The 16,636-nt window shown below is 46.2% G+C and overlaps 1 protein-coding gene across 9 annotated transcripts in view; it reads right to left on the bottom strand.

The window, feature by feature from the left end:
- NAV2 (neuron navigator 2) overlaps positions 1-16,636 on the bottom strand; it is a 685,764-nt gene that overhangs the window by 208,613 nt on the left and 460,515 nt on the right. For 8 of the 9 annotated variants that reach the window (XR_008999256.1, XM_057507467.1, XM_036920166.2 and 5 more), the window contains 3 exons: positions 13,695-13,767; positions 3,968-4,196; positions 103-171 (listed from right to left, as the gene is read on the bottom strand). Coding sequence is in view for 8 of the 9 variants with exons in the window: in XM_057507467.1 (XP_057363450.1) it covers positions 103-171; positions 3,968-4,196; positions 13,695-13,767 (371 nt within the window). In the remaining variant the exon portion in view is untranslated. The remainder of the gene's footprint in view (positions 1-102; positions 172-3,967; positions 4,197-13,694; positions 13,768-16,636) is intronic. The other variant, XM_036920170.2, reaches the window with a different exon arrangement.

Raw genomic sequence — 16,636 nt, 5'->3', positions numbered from 1 at the left:
CAGGAAATGGGGAGAGGGACCAAAAGGAAACTTAGCCAAAACAGAGAGAAAACAATTGACAAGGTGGAAACCATGCTTTGCAGGACACAGTGAAAGTCTAACCTAGAGATCTTTTTCTGACCCAGAGTGAAGCGGATGATTTTGCTTTGAGGTGAGTCCTGGGATGATGCACTGCATGACAGGGAAGAAAAGAGCGGAAGAGATGAGTGAAGGGAGAGAAGAGATATTAGAAGCACAAATAATAGAAGCCTTAGAACAATGGGAATGCGCCTGGTTTCCTCTCTGCCCACTTTTTCCACAATATACAGCCTTCTTCTAACTTTTCTGACTTGACAAAACCCCAGTGTGAAGATACTGCTGTCAAGATTATCCAAGAACTTTTGTGATTTCTTTTGTTCCTTCCTTTCTTTTTTAAACACCAAGTATCTTCTATGCTACCAATCACTGTAAGGCCTTCTTCCCACACAGTAAGACACGAAAGCGAGCGGTCCCCAACAAGTAAACAAACTTCATACCTTTCTAAGGTGTTTACATGCTTCTAGCTCATGTGCTTGTTCTACCAGGGACTTTTCAGACAACTGCCTCATAAAGGTGACCCAGAAACAACTTTCTGGATCTTTCCTAAACAGCTAAATATTGGTAATATGTAAGGTAGTCACAGATGGAGAGGAAGCAAGTCTTGGGGACTATGCTCCTCTTCTGGACACTAGACTGGTGAGGAACTTTATGACATGAAATGTGAATCAAATTCTTGCCACCACGTAGATTCATGAGACGTGCTGAAGTGAAGGGGTAAAATGGAGTTGCTTTTGGCCATCATACAGGAGTTGCTCAGATTCCTTCATGGCAATGAGTTTCCTTTGTCATCTTCCACGACTCCTTTATTAACAAACTTCATGGAAAAGCTCCCAAATTTCAGTATTTGTTATCCCAAGAGGTACAGTATTCAGCCATGTTTGTATGTGGCAGGGTGCTAACACAGGACTGAAACAAAGCTGGCATTTGGGGTTTGCATCAACATTTCACGCTGATGATCAAGGGTCTGAACCATTACCCTTGGGACTTGCGCTATGTCTGTCTATAAGACAGAATTCAGGACAGAATACAATGGAACTGAGCCAGTGAGGTAATTTTACTTAAGTTTATAGCCAGAGTGTCAGCACAGGATATCCTATCCCTAGAACTTGAGAATAAGTTTATCCTCTGGAAGTAAAATTAGAAAGTATCGGTATATAATGGATGAAACCAGTCATCTGCAAGCAATAGCCCAGCCTGGGCCAGACGGAGGATGCGTGAGGACTAACTTTAAAGCCCAGTGCACATTGCCACATGCCATGGTGTCAGGAGCCACTTGGGAGTAAATGGATATAAAAACCTGGCCTGAATTTGGCCCTTTTTTAGGTAAAGCACTTAACAGTAGGCTGTTTTTTTTTTTTTCTTACTGGGAGATGAGTGTCCTGACTGGAACATCTGGCTCTTTTATGAAAACAAATGCCTCCCTTGGAAATGGGTGCCTCAGGCTAGCATAGCTCAGTGCCACAAGCTAATGTTTCTTAGCACATGCTCCTCAGAGCCCTATGCAGTGAGACAACCTATATAAAATAAGAAGAGTTCTGTAACTAAGCTTAAGAAAGGCTTCCTATGCCTCCTTCTGAAGATCCACCGTGCACGGTGAGGCTCCCTCACCTCAATGAACACCACCCCTTACCTCACCACGCAAGCCAGAGATCCAGGCTCATTTGCGATTCTTCTCTTCCTCATTCCAGAGAGTCAATCTATTTGTAATCCTGTTGGATCAGCCTCCAAACTATCCTGAACTGGACCAGCCCTGTATCTGCTCTGCCACCTTGATCCAAGCCACTAGCATCTAGAGGACTCTTAACTTGAGTCCTCCCTTCCATTCTTAACTCTTTCATAGTCTTACTCTCTAGAAACAAGCTAACATTAAAAAAAAAAATTATAAATCAAATCAAATCTCTCTTCTATTCAAGATCCACCCATGGTTTCCTGTCACCGTTAGAATGGAATAAAGTCTCTACCCAGTTTACCTCAGGGCCATCAATCACACCATCACCCATGTAAAGGTGGCAGCCTTGTTTACAAGCTGCCTTATCATTTCCCAACTCCCCTCATCCACTGAGCTCCAGCCACACTAGCCTTCTTTATGCTCCTCCAACCTGCCAAGCTTACTTTTACACCACAGGGCCTCTGCACCAGCTGCTCACTATGGTCGATCTATTCCATACCTGAGCTCTGCATAGCTAGTTCCTGTCATTCGTATAACCACTTTGGTGTCATGTCCTCAGAACTTCCTATCAACCCAACTTAAGTTATTTGACCTAATCCTTCTGAATCTCATCATCTTATAATAACACTATCTGACATTTCCCTGGTTCCTCCATTAGAATGTAGACAGCACCCTTTGGCCATCTCATTTACCCCCGACTCCAAATGCAGAGGAATGTGCCTGGCACACATGAGGCATTCACACTAACTAAATAAATGTGTATTGGCAGATTCAAGCATCTGAGTAGACCTGCAATAACCGCTTTAACAATTTAACCCAGATTATTTCTCAATCTTCCCCCACCACACACACATTGAACCCTCCCCCTAACAAGTTACCATCCAGGGAATAAGCACTGTGAAGAAGGCAGTGGGGGAAATGATATCCTGATCATTCAGCTATCCAGGTCCATCAGACACCTCTGATCAGAGAATGTTTCCATTCAGTTGGTTTTTCAGGGCAAGGGTGCAGAGGCTGAAAGACTGTCTATTTCTCATAGTTAATCCAGGCATCTTTGCTAGCCCACACATTTCCGTAATGTGAACTGGATATAATTACATAATTAATTAGGGGATCTGACATCCATCACTGCTGGTTTTAACACCATTTCAGTTGGGAAAGAGCAATTCTCATGGAAAGAAAAAAACTATAACCATCTATGAGGCATCTGCTCATCTTTTGGCCAACTGCAATGGGCTACTATGGGTAGAGAAGTGTGAGAGAAGCCCTATGGTTACTAATGCTGGTGCTCAGCAACTGGAAAGGAAAAGCCATTATTCTTTAGCATGCATTAAATGAAATCAGGCAGTCATTTTAGTCAGTGACATTTAGAATTGATAGGTAAAGATTTATTGCTCAAAAAACAATCACTGTGGACTTTGCTCTAGAATTTTACCATGAGTCAAAAAATTTCTAGTTCCTAACCCATATCTTTTTCTTCTGCCATTAAAACAAGTGTTTTCCAAGGTGATCTTTTTGCAGAGATGTTTAGGAATACAATTATTCCTGTTGTAACACCATAGACAGTGACTACCCTGGCATTCTGCTTGCATGTCGTTCTATGCTGAGTCCCCCTGGCCAGCATCAATCCCTCTGGGGACATCAATAAAGTCAGGCCCTAATACTACAAGGCAGATGACCACAGCTAGCACAGCTACCAACCCCATTGCCATCAGGGCATGCTGGCCCACTCAAGGAGGTGGCTGCCTATTCTCCTGCTAAGAACCACTTGCCATCTTTCTTGTGTGCTCTTGATGGTTCTCTTCTGGCAAAACAGAGGCATTTGCTGGAAGAGAAATCTTGCCTCTACTAAGATAAATTGCTTGCACATATAACACTGAACACCCAGCTTGTGGGCACACATGAAAAAGAAGTTTGAAGTCTATTTTAGGGGCTGTTTATTGCCTGAGAGCGTGCATGTAATAGGCCAGAGTTAAGGCAGGAGCAGCTAATTAGCTCTGGCTGCTGGCCACTCTGACCTCTAAAAGTACACATCTCTGCCAGGCACATGACGCAGCTCTAACGCCATCCATTCCAGGGTCATGCAAATGCTTCACTAACCACCAGTTCTCGGTACTAAGGAAGCACGAATGGAAAGCACATTCAGTGAAGGCTAGACTCTGGTTGGCGTGGAGGAGGAGGCCTGAAAAACAGAGTTATCAGTTGGCAAGGAGCCCCCACCTGGACTGCATGTCAGCTTGTGCTTTTGCCTGCTGCTGTGGTGTTGGCTGGGGCGGCTGGCACGGGGCCTGGGGTGCAGCTGGCCCCTGTGGAGTGCCAGCCTGGTGTAGGGGTGCTGAGGGCACAGGCGGCGAGCAGAGGGGCTGCTTCTGGGGCTGCTGTTGCTGTTTGTACCGGGACAGGCTGAAGAACAGGCCGAGGATGGCCTTGAGGTTCCCGTTCCTGATCTCTGCAAGACAGGGCAAAGAGTCTTGTTAGAGGAGGCATCCTTTCTGCTCTTGCTTGGTGGGCTCTTCGGCCCTCAGACCAGCTTAATTCCTCTAGGACACGACAGATTTCCTCAACATGTCATTGGTATCATAGTCAATTAAAGTCAGCTCTAAACCACAAGGAAATTAGCTTATTCTCCCCACTAGGATAAGAGCTGATACATGAGGCAAGTTGCAACTGGTTGTCTGGCAAGTGCCAGGAGGAAATTCTCAGTAAGGGCACAACCAAAAAAAGTAAGAGTCCGAAGCAAGACTGTGCTTGTTCTAAGGCAAAGCGACCAATCAGGGCAGAGCCCCAGGGGAGACTCACTGTTCTCCACGTGGCTCAGCCAAGTCTGCGACTTATGCTTCAAGCCCTGCTGAGCATGCCAAGTCCCTGCTGCCCCATTCCAAAACCCTTGCATTGCTTTACTCAATCGTCCTTCCCTCAAATACATGGCCCTGTGTCTCTCTTCTCCATGGAATAAATAACTTTAATTTGGGATGGGTGTGGGAATAGGCTATAAGACTTGCTTGCATAAAGCACTTAGGCAAAAATTCTTATACATTAAAAAGAAATTAGAAACTTATATGCCTCAACACCCAAAAAGCAAATAACTGTATTAAAAAGTGGGCAGAGGATATGAACCGACACTTCTCCAAAGAAGAAATTCAGATGGCCAACAGGCAAATGAAAAGATGCTCCACATTGCTAATTATCAGAGAAATGCAAATTAAAACCACAATGAGATATCACCTCACACCAGTTAGGATGGCCAACAGAGAAAAGACTAGGAACAACAAATGCTGGCGAGGATGCGGAGAAAGGGGAACCCTCCTACAGTGCTGGTGGGAATGCAAACTAGTTCAACCATTGCGGAAAGCAGTATGGAGGCTCCTCAAAAAACTAAAAATAGAAATACCATTTGACCCAGGAATTATACTCCTAGGAATTTACCCTAAGAATGCAGTATCCCAGTTTGAAAAAGACAGATGCATCCCTATGTTTATCACAGCACTATTTACAATAGCCAAGAAATGGAAGCAACCTAAGTGTCCATAAGTAGACGAATGGATAAAGAAGATGTGGTACATATACACAATGGAATATTATTCAGCCATAAGAAGAAAACAAATCCTACCCTTTGCAACAACATGGATGGAGCTGGAGGGTATTATGCTCAGTGAAATAAGCCAGGTGGAGAAAGACAAGTACCAAATGATTTATTTCACTCATCTGTGGAGTATAAGAACAAAGCAAAAACTGAAGGAACAAAACAGCAGCAGACTCACAGAACCCAAGAATGGACTAACAGTTACCAAAGGGAAAGGGACTGGGGAGGATGGGTGGGAAGAGAGGGCGAAGGGGAATAAGGGGCATTATGATTAGCACACATAACATTGGGCAGGGCTGGAGGGGGCACGGGGAAGGCAGTACAACACAGAGAAGACAAGTAGCAACTCTATAGCATCTTACTACACTGATGGACAGTGACTATAATGGGGTATGTGGTGGGGACTTGGTAAGTGGGGGAATCTAGTGACCACAATGTTGCTCATGTGATTGTATATTAATGATACCAAAATAAAAATAAATAAAAATAAATAAAGTAGAGCAGAGGAGGGATAAGAAAACTTTAACTCCAGACAGAATTTTTCAGACGTGCAAATGCATTTGCCCCAAGGCATGCATAAAGAGCTGAGGAGAAGGAATAAAATATTTATTCACAGGCAGAAGCTATAGATCAGAGAGTATTTCTCCTGGGGGAACTCTCTCTCCTCTCCTGCAGTTCTTCCAACACCAGGCAGAATGGCCCGGGTCTGAACTGCCCATGGGTGCGAGGTTACAGGGCCAACCAGCATGAGGGCCAGGGAAGGAACCTTGGAGCCTCCCTCTGCTTTACTTCAACCTTCAGCTGCCTTTCTTTTCCTGTGCTGCCAAGGGGGTTAGAGGGAGTGCGGTCGGAGGAAGGGAAGCATGGCCTGTGTGGATAATGCACACCTACATGTCAGCCCCAGGCTGGGCAAGAGACTGCTGGTGAAGGCACAAGGGTTTCCTCCAGGGACTGGCTGAGGGGCATAAGGTATGAATGGGGTCCCCTCAGAAAGAAGGCTTACTCCCTGCAAGCTGGCCAGTGTCCTAGGGGTCATCTGCTGATTTAAGCCAGACCGAATCACTTCCTGTTGGAACCTCCCCCTCTCCAGGATATGTAGAAACTGACAACATAACTCCTAGAATCCAGCCCATACTCCCTGCTTGGGGAGCTAGCAGGTTCTGACTGCGAGGCAACACTGACAGGATACAGAGCTTTTGGAAAACCTAAACCGTGAGTTCCAGTCTGTACCCAACACCTACTAGCTGTGCAACCCTGGGCAGGTCACTTAATCTCTCTGGGCTCAATGGCAATATTGACATAGCTGCCCCATCACACAAGGTTGTTCTGCAGATCCAATGAGAGCATGTACAACACACACTGTAAAAAGTGAAGTCCTTCACTGGTCTTGGTCCCTAGTGACAAGTGTAGCCCAGAATCCTGTATGAGATTCCCAGACAGGTCCAGCTTCAGACCTTAAAAATGACAGCTTTTACTCTGGTGACCTTGTCATTTATCATGGAAGCCGTGATACTTTTGAGAGTGAAAGAAGGGAGGCTTTAATTATGTCAGGATAACAAGTGTAAGCCAGGACTGACCTGGACACACGAGGATGCTTATAAAGCATGGCGTGCAATGCAGGGAGCAGGGAAGGTTCCGAGGGGGCAGCCAAGCCTCTGGTTTCTTTGAGAAGTTCAGCTTTAACCCTTCTCCACCCTCAGGAAAGCAGAGCAGCTGCACACCTGGGGCTCACTCCACTTCTGCTTCTGGGGATCTGTCACAGAGTGTGAGGGTGGCACTGTCTGATTCAGTGGGCTCCTCAGTTTACTCATGGGAAAATAGAGGGTGAAATGACCCATCTGTGGTCACCCAGCTGGACACTGACAGGAGTTGGGCAGAGTCCAGAGCTGGCATGCAGGTTAGCACCTATGAAGCAACTTGGGAAAATGGACAACTTCCCCTCAAAATGGAATTCACTGGAGGAAGAAAGTAGAGCTAATCTGGGGATAGATGAAATCTATCTAAGACTTAGTTTTAGTGCCTTTTACAATTATCAGGTTACAGAGAATATAACAAGAGCTACTAATTAATATGTATCAGATTAAGCTCTTTACATGCACAGTCTCATCAGTCCCTACAAGCTGGGAAATGAGCAGTAGTATTCCTCTTTTATTTAAGGAGAAACAAGAGGCTCAGAAAGGTTTTATGACTTCTCCAAGGTAATAAATGCTGGAGCTGAGATTTGAATCTAGATTTTTTCCAGCTCAAAGCCTGGTCTCCCAACGCTGTGTCACTTGACTTACTTGTACACCCATCATGTGTGGCAAATTTAAAAGCATCCCAGATGATGTTTCATTTATTAAGCTAGCTGGTGGGCATATAACTATGCTTTATTCTTCTTCTGTAAGTTTTCTTTTATTATGGAATGTGCCAAACATTCCATAATACTTCCTTTAAACCACATAAGAAAAACAAAGGGAGGAACTAACAATTCAGCATGCCTGGGGCTCAGGGGTTGTCCCGGACAAGCAGCAGGGATGTCCAGCGTCAGCACGCTAACCTGCCAGCCCAAACCAAGATAGACAAATGGAGGCAGCTGCCATATTCTCTGCCTACTCTGATTGCTAAGTCAGTGTCCGTAACTTAGCATTATTCCCTGAAACATCTTACCTGTCAAAGAGCACAGTGTTCCCATAAATACAGTTTCTCATACCAGGCAGCATTTTTATTATAAAGATCACTGATATTTAGAGCCAGAGAACCTGAGTTTGAATTACAATGGTCCATCATTTATAGACTCTGAGTTTTCACAAGACTCAACCTCTCTGAGCCTCGGTTTTCTTCTTTAAAACGGGCATATGCCTTGCTGCATCGTTCCCACAAGTTTGTTACGAGAATTCAGTGACAAACAAGAAAATGAGTGCAAAGCACCTAGGACACTGCCTGACTCTGTACTTCCCTTTTTGGTTCAGAAAACATGGTCAATTTACCAGCAGCCTCCTCAGAACTCACCACAGGGCTCTTCACCTACAGAAGGCCTAAGCAGCTGCTCCTCTCTGCTATGCCACAGTCATGAGTGACAAGAAGGAAATCAACCACGAATAATTGTGTGTTAGAGAAAACTCAACGGCGATCTGTTTTTTTTAAAACAGCTTTATTGAGGTATAATTTGCATCCATAAAAGTATGCAATGATTTTTCGTCAATTCACTTAGTTTTAGAAAATTTCCATCACCCTGAAGAGTCCCCATGCTCACCTGGACTCAGACCCCAAACCCATTCCCAAGCAACCTCTAATCTGCTTTCTGTTTCTACAGATTTGCCTGTTCTGGACATGCCATAGAAATGGAATCACACAATATGTTGTCTCTTGCATCTGGCTTCTTTCCCTTAGCATAATGTATTTAAGGGTCACCCGTGTCAGAGCATATATCATTCATTTGTTGCCTTACATTGGAGAGTAACAAGCCACTATATGGATGTACCACATCTTATTTATCTATTCACCAGCTGGTGGACATTTGGACTGGTTTCTTTTCAGAACACAAAAGCTCATGAGTGGTAGATGCTGTTTGGGGTTGGAAGCCACACAGTGTATGCCATGGGTGGTCTAGAACAGACAGTGTCCAAAATAGCTAGAACTGTGTTCTTCCCATATTTCCAAATGGCATATGTCTTTGTCTCACGAGGCCTGGTAAGCTGGTGCCACAGGCAGTCTAGAAACAAAAGCCATCAGCCCACAGAAACGTTTCCTTCATGACATTTCCCAAGCCTTTGGAAAAAAGAATGTGATTTTGTACCTGATCAACTACCTTCATCCACTTAATTTTTGGAGAAAGAAAAAACACAGACCTAGAGAAAACTGACTTGTCCAAGGAGACACTAGCGAGCCAGGATGGGAACCCTGTTCTCCTTTCTCTCCTTGGGGCCGGTCCCATGTAAACTGAAGAACAAACTACACAGGCCATATTCCTACTGCCACTGGAATTCAGTGCTGCCTTGGCTCTTCATTTCCTCAGGCTGACTGGGCTCTTTATCCTCACGACTGGCTCTAATCTGCACAGGAGCTGCAGGCGATGTTGGGCATAAAGGGGGAAGATAAATAGAGTTATTCACTTTCAACATTATTTAAGAGAAACCTCAGGCCTGGCTTACAAAGGCACAAATACTGGAATAATCTAATACAAAGAAACCTGCTTTGCAGGGAAGAAGGGATTCAGAGCCAAAGGGAGGATTGCCTCAGACCTCAGAGGCACAGAATTCCTATTCCAGTCCCTTGAGCTCTGGTGGTGTAAGGCTCACCCGACTGACTCAGAACTGTGGATTCTGTGGCATTATTCCTCCCAACGGGCCGTCTACATAACCTACATTCACCACACAACTTTCCAGCCCCTTCTCGCAGCCCCTTCTGTGTCCTGCTCTCTAGGCCTGGCAGTGACTCTGCCCACAGGGGATGTGGCACGCAGGCTGGGGTGGTGGTGGGGTGGTGGAACAGAGGCTACAAGGCTCCTCCAGCTGAGGGATAGAAATGATCCCCTCACTGCCAAATTCAGGGGTGTCAGTAGAAGGAAATGGAATCATCCCACCTGCTGCTTTTATCCTGAAGGCCCAGAGACCTCCTGCTCTCTGGCTCAGGATGACAGGAGAGTCACCTAGGTTTCTGGCCAGCAGGGCAGCAAACCAGGTCTGAGCTGATCAAATCAGTGACCAATTTCACTTCAAACACATACACTCGGGAGGCACTTGGAAGGATCTTCCTGCCTCTGTTTCTCTAATCTGCAAGGCAGATAAAGAAATAGGCCTTCGCCTCCATCCCATTACCTGGCCAGATTTCCCTTGATCTTCCTTTTTTGTCCGGCGAATGCCAACTCATCCTGTAAAACCCAGGAGAAACATCACTGCCCCCAGGCAGAGCTCTGGGCACCACTGATCCAGTACATACCACTAGCATAGCTCTCTTAGTAACTGGATTTAAGGACAGCTTTATACAGCTGACTTAACTCTCTGTGTAGCCCAGCAAATGTTTGCTGAGCTAAATAGGATACGCCTTACCCCCAGACCTCTACTTCTCCATTACAGGAGGATGGGCTCACGGCCAGGTATTTCTCACAACCCCCAGGGATAAAGGCCATCCTTCTTCACAGGGGCAGGTACAGAAGGTTGTGACAGGTGGACTGTGTGTAGGGGAGGGTCTGAAGGGATCTTGAAAATCACCCAGGGCAGGGTGAGGCCCAGGCTTACAGGACCTGACAAGTCCCCAAGAGCAAAGAGATGGGTCCAACCTTTGGGAACACAAAGGGTGCAGGACCTAGTCCAGGGGGAGTGCCCCAAACCCGCAGCATTTCCACGGGCCCCACCTGGGCCTGCAGCCTCTGCCTTGGAACAAAGGCTCACTGGGTCTCTCCGGCAGGCAGGCTGGGGCAGGGTCTGAGTTGCTGAAATGCTTCAAGGACAGGTGCATACAGCCACCCTTCTGGGTTCCAAGCCCAGCTTTAGTCACTGGGAAAGGGTGGAGGTGTGCCTATGGGGCTTTCCAGCCTGGCTGATGGTTTTTTATTTCCCCATCAGAGGAGTTGCCTCAGGGTATTTAATCCTCCTCAAAAGGAAAACAAAAAGCATTAAGACTATATCATTATTTCTTTAAACACTGTACTGCTTTTCCAGTAGTTAATGCAGGTGGCTAGAAGCCCAGAGTGGTACAGAGTAGGAAACACCACGCCTTGGAATCAGCACATGTGAGCAGCTTATACCCTCTGCTGACCTTGTGGGCTTCCCTTTTCCCACATGTAACTCAATCTCTTGGACCTTAGTTTCACCTGTCTGATGGGGATAATACGAATACCACCTTGTAAGGTTGCTGTGGGGATTAAATAAAACATAAAATGTGCCCAGCGCTCAGCTCAGTGACTGACACATGCCTGGGTCCTCAAATGGTTTCTGTTACTATAATCTAAAAGTATGTCTAGTGAGATAATTCCCATAACCTTGATATTGTGAATAAGGCCCATCTGAGGATAAAAGGTTTTAAGTACCCTTGCTTTCTAAGTTCAAGAAGTTGATAAAAGATAGGGCAGGTCACCTTCCCACAAACTGTACTAGTTCAGAATCAGTATTACCAGCCAACACCATCAGCATCCCCCACCCCACTAACACCCAAGGAAGGAGGTGCAGATGAGAGGAAGTCACTGTGACCGGGGGAGGATGGTGATGTCTGATGGTCACAGGGACAGGGTACTTCCTCCCCTCACCAAGGAGCAAGAAGATGGGGTCCTTGCCTCTCTCAACAACTCCAAGTGGGGGTGCTGGCATTCTAGTCCCCAGGTGGATGTCTGCTTAGCAGAGAACGTGGCTGGTCTGCTGCTTGGCCCAAGAGCTGGAGAGAGACTGTACGGTGGGGGGCTTCCAGCTGACTGGAGGCCGGCCCCACCAACTGCACGTGGAAGACGGAGCCCAAACATTCCTGTTGGTTCTGTGGTGAATAATCCAGGATTATGAGGCTGAGGTCTACACTCTCACCAGGACCACCTCAGTGTGGGGACAATGAGGCACCTGAAGCCGGAGGATGGCATACGGAGGGTGAGCTGGGGGTGAGCTGGAAGAGCTGGTCAAATCTCACAAAAGACTACCAAGGTACTGGGAGCAGCACGAGAGTGAGTCTGCGGTCAGCAGCATGTGCAGAGACTTAGTTAACAATATTTACTGAGTAGTGTTTCTATGTCTTAAGGTCCAGAGAGGATGGGGCAGGATGGGTGGGAGGGAAAGAGGCCGAAAGCAGAACAATAGGTAGACAGACAGCAGAGTGGCCAGGGGCCACCTCCAGGCCACATGGGATGAGGCTGATATACAGAACCCACATCCCAGAGAGCCCTTTCTGCTGAGCATGACTCTGTGAAAGCCCCAGCTGACACCCTGATGGGGCTGCAGGCTTGGGATCCAACCACTCCCAGAAAACATCAGTGTGTGCCTGCTGCCTACCAGCCAGCACAAGAACTCTCCACCAGGAGGACATAATGTGTTCCCTGGAATGGGAATTCGCACTTCCCTACCTATCCACAGGAACACCTACAACAACCGCCCACCCCCAGGCCCCCAGCAAAGTGCATTCCACATGCCATCAGCTCAGACCTTAACCCCACACAGGAGGGGCCACATCCCGGGACAAGAGAATCCTCCAAGGACCCTCCTTGCAGAGCTGGGATTAGATCTAACCACCAACAGCTGCTGTGTAGACCTGTGGATGCAGCATGACTGCATTAGGGTTGCCCGTTGGACAGCTGCTCCTGGAAGAAATGTGACTGTGCCTGACCTGAGACAGGCCCAGCATATTCGAGGTCCCATTCAGAAACACGACACACTCATGAGGCACCAATAATGGCCACCTGCCCCTAAGACCAGAAGCGACTACAGTTCAAAAGTATAGCCAGGAAAACCAGGCTTTCCTCGCACAGCAAAGCAAAGGCGAGGAACAGACCGTGCGTGGATCTCATCGGCAAACTTACCTGCTCCACTGGGCTGCTTCCCTCCTCATTGCTCCCTTCCTCCCTACTCTGACCATAGGAGCTGATGCTAACAGGCATCTTTTCAAAAAGTGACCTCGCTAGGGAAAGGTGGTATCATCTGAAGCCAAAACTGCTTTACCTGTTCCAGGAAAGCTGGAGGCCGGTGCAGTCTAATGAGTTTGGGGAAGGTGCTGGGACCTAGAGCAGCTTTCGAGCTGGCAGCTGCTTATTATTTACAAACAGGAGGGAGTGTGAAAGGTTCCAGGGTGCAATGTTGCTTGAGGGGGCTGAGAATTTGGACAAGCCGTCTCTAGACCAACACCTAACTGAACAACAAACCACCAGCAAAAGCTAATGTGTTAATTAGCCACCAAAGTGAAGTTAATTAAAAACTAATCAGGATGTCAAAATGCAGCATCTCATTAATAAATCGGGTGCTTTTCTTTGGTTGGGAAAATTGCTGCTGCTTCTAATAGAAGAGATAAGGATTAGGCATTTTTCCCTGGGAACTGTACAGTTTAAATATGGTCTGTGGTTAAATGTTCTCTCTCTCCCAGATAAGGTCTGGCTTGATAATTAACTGAATTGCTCATCGGGTGAATCCAATCAGCATTGTTTAAATTCTTTTCAGAGAGAAGCAGCACCATCCTCACCACTCCCTCAGTGTCCTGCAGACATGGCCAGCATGGCTCAATCTGCATTCTTGGAGTGATTCTTTAGGTTGTCAAAAACTTGGCATCCTCAAGTCTAGACAAGAACTGAGCAGTCTCGAAGCCAGAAGAAGCCACCAGCACCCCTTGGCTGAACTGTATTAATGTCACCAATAAGTAACAGGCAGGCATTTCCAACGACGGAAAGGCAGATTCATGACAAGCACTGTGACTCACCTTCTGCAGACAGCCCCTGGATGTTTATTCCCTTAGCAGCCAGGAAATGCAAGCAGGCATCTATGTTTTCAATCTGGGGGGAGAAAAACCAACAATATACGCTCAGTAAACGTGCAGCCTTCTCTAGAGCCACCTCTCACTAGGAGTAAAGGGCTATGTTGGAGAGAAGGTTCACCACGCATTAGCTACAGTTCTCAACAAGGAAAAAAAAGACAGGAAAACGCCGGATGGATGGATACAGGTTGGGACTCCCCCACCCCCACCCCCCCGGCTGAACTTGCACAGGAAAAGGTTACTTAATATCCCAAAACCACACAGCACCAAAGTTGAGGCCCTGGATTGCGCATGCCTACCAAAAATAACCAGGGTGGAAATGGAGCTCTTATGCTGATCACTGTCACCAGTACCATCCTGAAAACTTGAACAGCTGCCAGAAAAATGGAGGTGGGGAAAAGGAAGAGCTGGTCAAATCCCACCCATCTACAAGCAGCTGGAAGAAATTTCCAGCCAACGAGGAGGCAGGCAGTCAAATATAAAAATAGTGAACAGGAATTTCACTGTTTCAGCAGGAATTCAGCAGGAATTTGGACAGTGTTTACTCACAAATTCTCAGGATGGCGGGCATTGCAGATGAACAGGCAGGGCTGCGACCTCACCAAACCCCTCTGTACTTTGTGCTTTCTGTGGCAAGAAGGGACCCACAGCCAGAGTCTCAGAGCCTTCCCAGATTTGCCAGGGCTGATGCCATGGCCAAGGGCATGCCAAAATGTCTAGCCCTCAGGAAAGAACAATTAGGTCATTCCCAAAGGTCTGATTTGACTTCAGTTGTCAGAGCTAATTATTTTTTTGGTCTGCAGGAAAATGTTCAGGCTTGAATAATGTCGATGGTGACCATGAATGAAAGAAATTGCATTAGACTTGGCAACCGGGATCTTTGAAAGTTCACACAATTTGCATTTCACAAATGGAGAGCCCCCTCACCTCACCTTCACAACCCTTAACCCCACCTGACTTCCCAGGCTCCATTCCACATTCTTAAGAAACTCAAACCAGTATTTAACCCATGAGGTTTATTTTGAATCAATGACTATCTTTCATGGTGTACATGTGACCATTCTCCCTCCCCTTCCCTAAGCAATATCCTGATAGTTCCTCTGGAACCAGGCTCCAAGGCAGTCTTCCTAAAGCCACCCTCTCTCAATGTCTGGCTTTTTTTTTCTCTTCTCCCAGTCTTCACATCTTCCACATGCTTTATATTAAGCTATGGGGCACCTCATGAAAACTGCACCCATTTTATAAGAATCCACTCAACCCTGAGCTTGAGGTGCTCCATCCTCACATTTCTTAGCTCAGGCTCCCATCTTGTTCCCAGCCTCCCGCTCACCTTCAAGGGTCCTCATCTAGGAGACTTTTTTCATCTCTAGGAAAAGGGGCAGAATGTAATTTCCTGCAAACTGAATGAACACTGATGCTATGGATTATGCCTGCCACCATTGCAAAAATTCATTTCTTATAAAGAGAGGAGAAAAATGAGATCGCATTTAACTCCCTTCTTTCCAGCCTAGGATGACGGACAAGGACAACCAGGTGCTACCATCTTGGAGGGAAGAGGGGAGGGGAAAGGAAGGAAGAGAATGGCTAGGACGGCCATGTGGAAGCTGTTCTGGAGCAGTCGGCTTGCATTTGTAAGTGTAATAAAAATTCTATCTCTAAATGCTATTTCACCCTGTTACAAAACCCTACTTTTGAGAAAACTACTAGTCCTTCTCTGCTATTGTACACACTGGCTATACACCAAACCACTCAGAAGGATTTGCTGCCCTCACAGAGAGGGACTAGTGTTTAAACCATGATAAAATTATAAAAATCCTCCTCTACCCTTTGTCTCTTTCTATAATCCTATTCTCCTCAGTATCTTGCACATGGCTTGAAAGCAAGGCTTTGGCAATTATGACCCCATGGAAAATGGGAAAAACAAAAGCTGACCACCCCTGAACCTGTTAATGCAAAATCAAAACAGTGCACACAATATTGATCCTGGTAAGTGTCATATAGGTGGGCTAACATGGGCAGGTTATGTTTTCTCAACAATTGTGCAGCACTGTGATATTGAACAAGACAAGATATTCACCAACATATTCAAGAAAAGCACTACTCTACTGCAGTATTGTAACTATAGATATTTTCTTCCAAGGACCATAAAGTACATTTATTTGTCACATTCATGGAGTATTCAGTGCATCCTGCAAACCTAGCCTTGGTCCATTTTGATTCAGCCATCTACTGGGCTTTCTTCTAATATTAAATTCTATTAAAGGAATGAATTACTGTAAGTAGGTTACCTGGAATACTTTCTGTTGATTTTTTAAAACCCTATCACTCTTTCAACACATTTAGTGATTTAAATCAGTAGTTCTCCACCAGGCATTGGGTGAGTGGTGGAAAAGGGGCAGTGATTTTGTCCATTCAGGGGATATCTGGCAATGGCTGGCAACATTCTGTGTTGTCACAATCTGGGCTGGGGATGCTACAGGCATTTGGGGAGTAGAGGCCAAGGATGCTGAACATCTTACAGTGTGCAGGAGCCCCCACCCCAACAACAAGGAATTATCCAATCCAAAATGTCAGTATTGTCAAGGTTGAGAATTGTGAATTATGTGATTCTTTTAATCATTCATTCAACGTAATTGAGTGGCTGTCTGCTCTGTGCTTGATTCTTCTCTAGGTGGTGGTCTGCAGTCCCCCACCTCGTCCAGGGGCCCACATTTACACAATCGCTCTCTTTAGGGTCCACAGAGCCATTTGACACACACACCCTGACTCCCAATCCATTTCGGGGAGAATCTGAGCATATAAACAAGGGAAGCATTAGGATCTTCCTTCACTAGTTGAAAGAGGAGGACTAAGGGCACCAAGAATACTTTCTTCTAAAGAGGATATGA

This window comes from Manis pentadactyla, chromosome 9, assembly GCF_030020395.1.
Source record: "Manis pentadactyla isolate mManPen7 chromosome 9, mManPen7.hap1, whole genome shotgun sequence".
In the NCBI taxonomy this organism is placed as follows: Eukaryota; Metazoa; Chordata; class Mammalia; order Pholidota; family Manidae; genus Manis; species Manis pentadactyla.
This window is presented reverse-complemented; position numbering and strand designations above follow the sequence as displayed.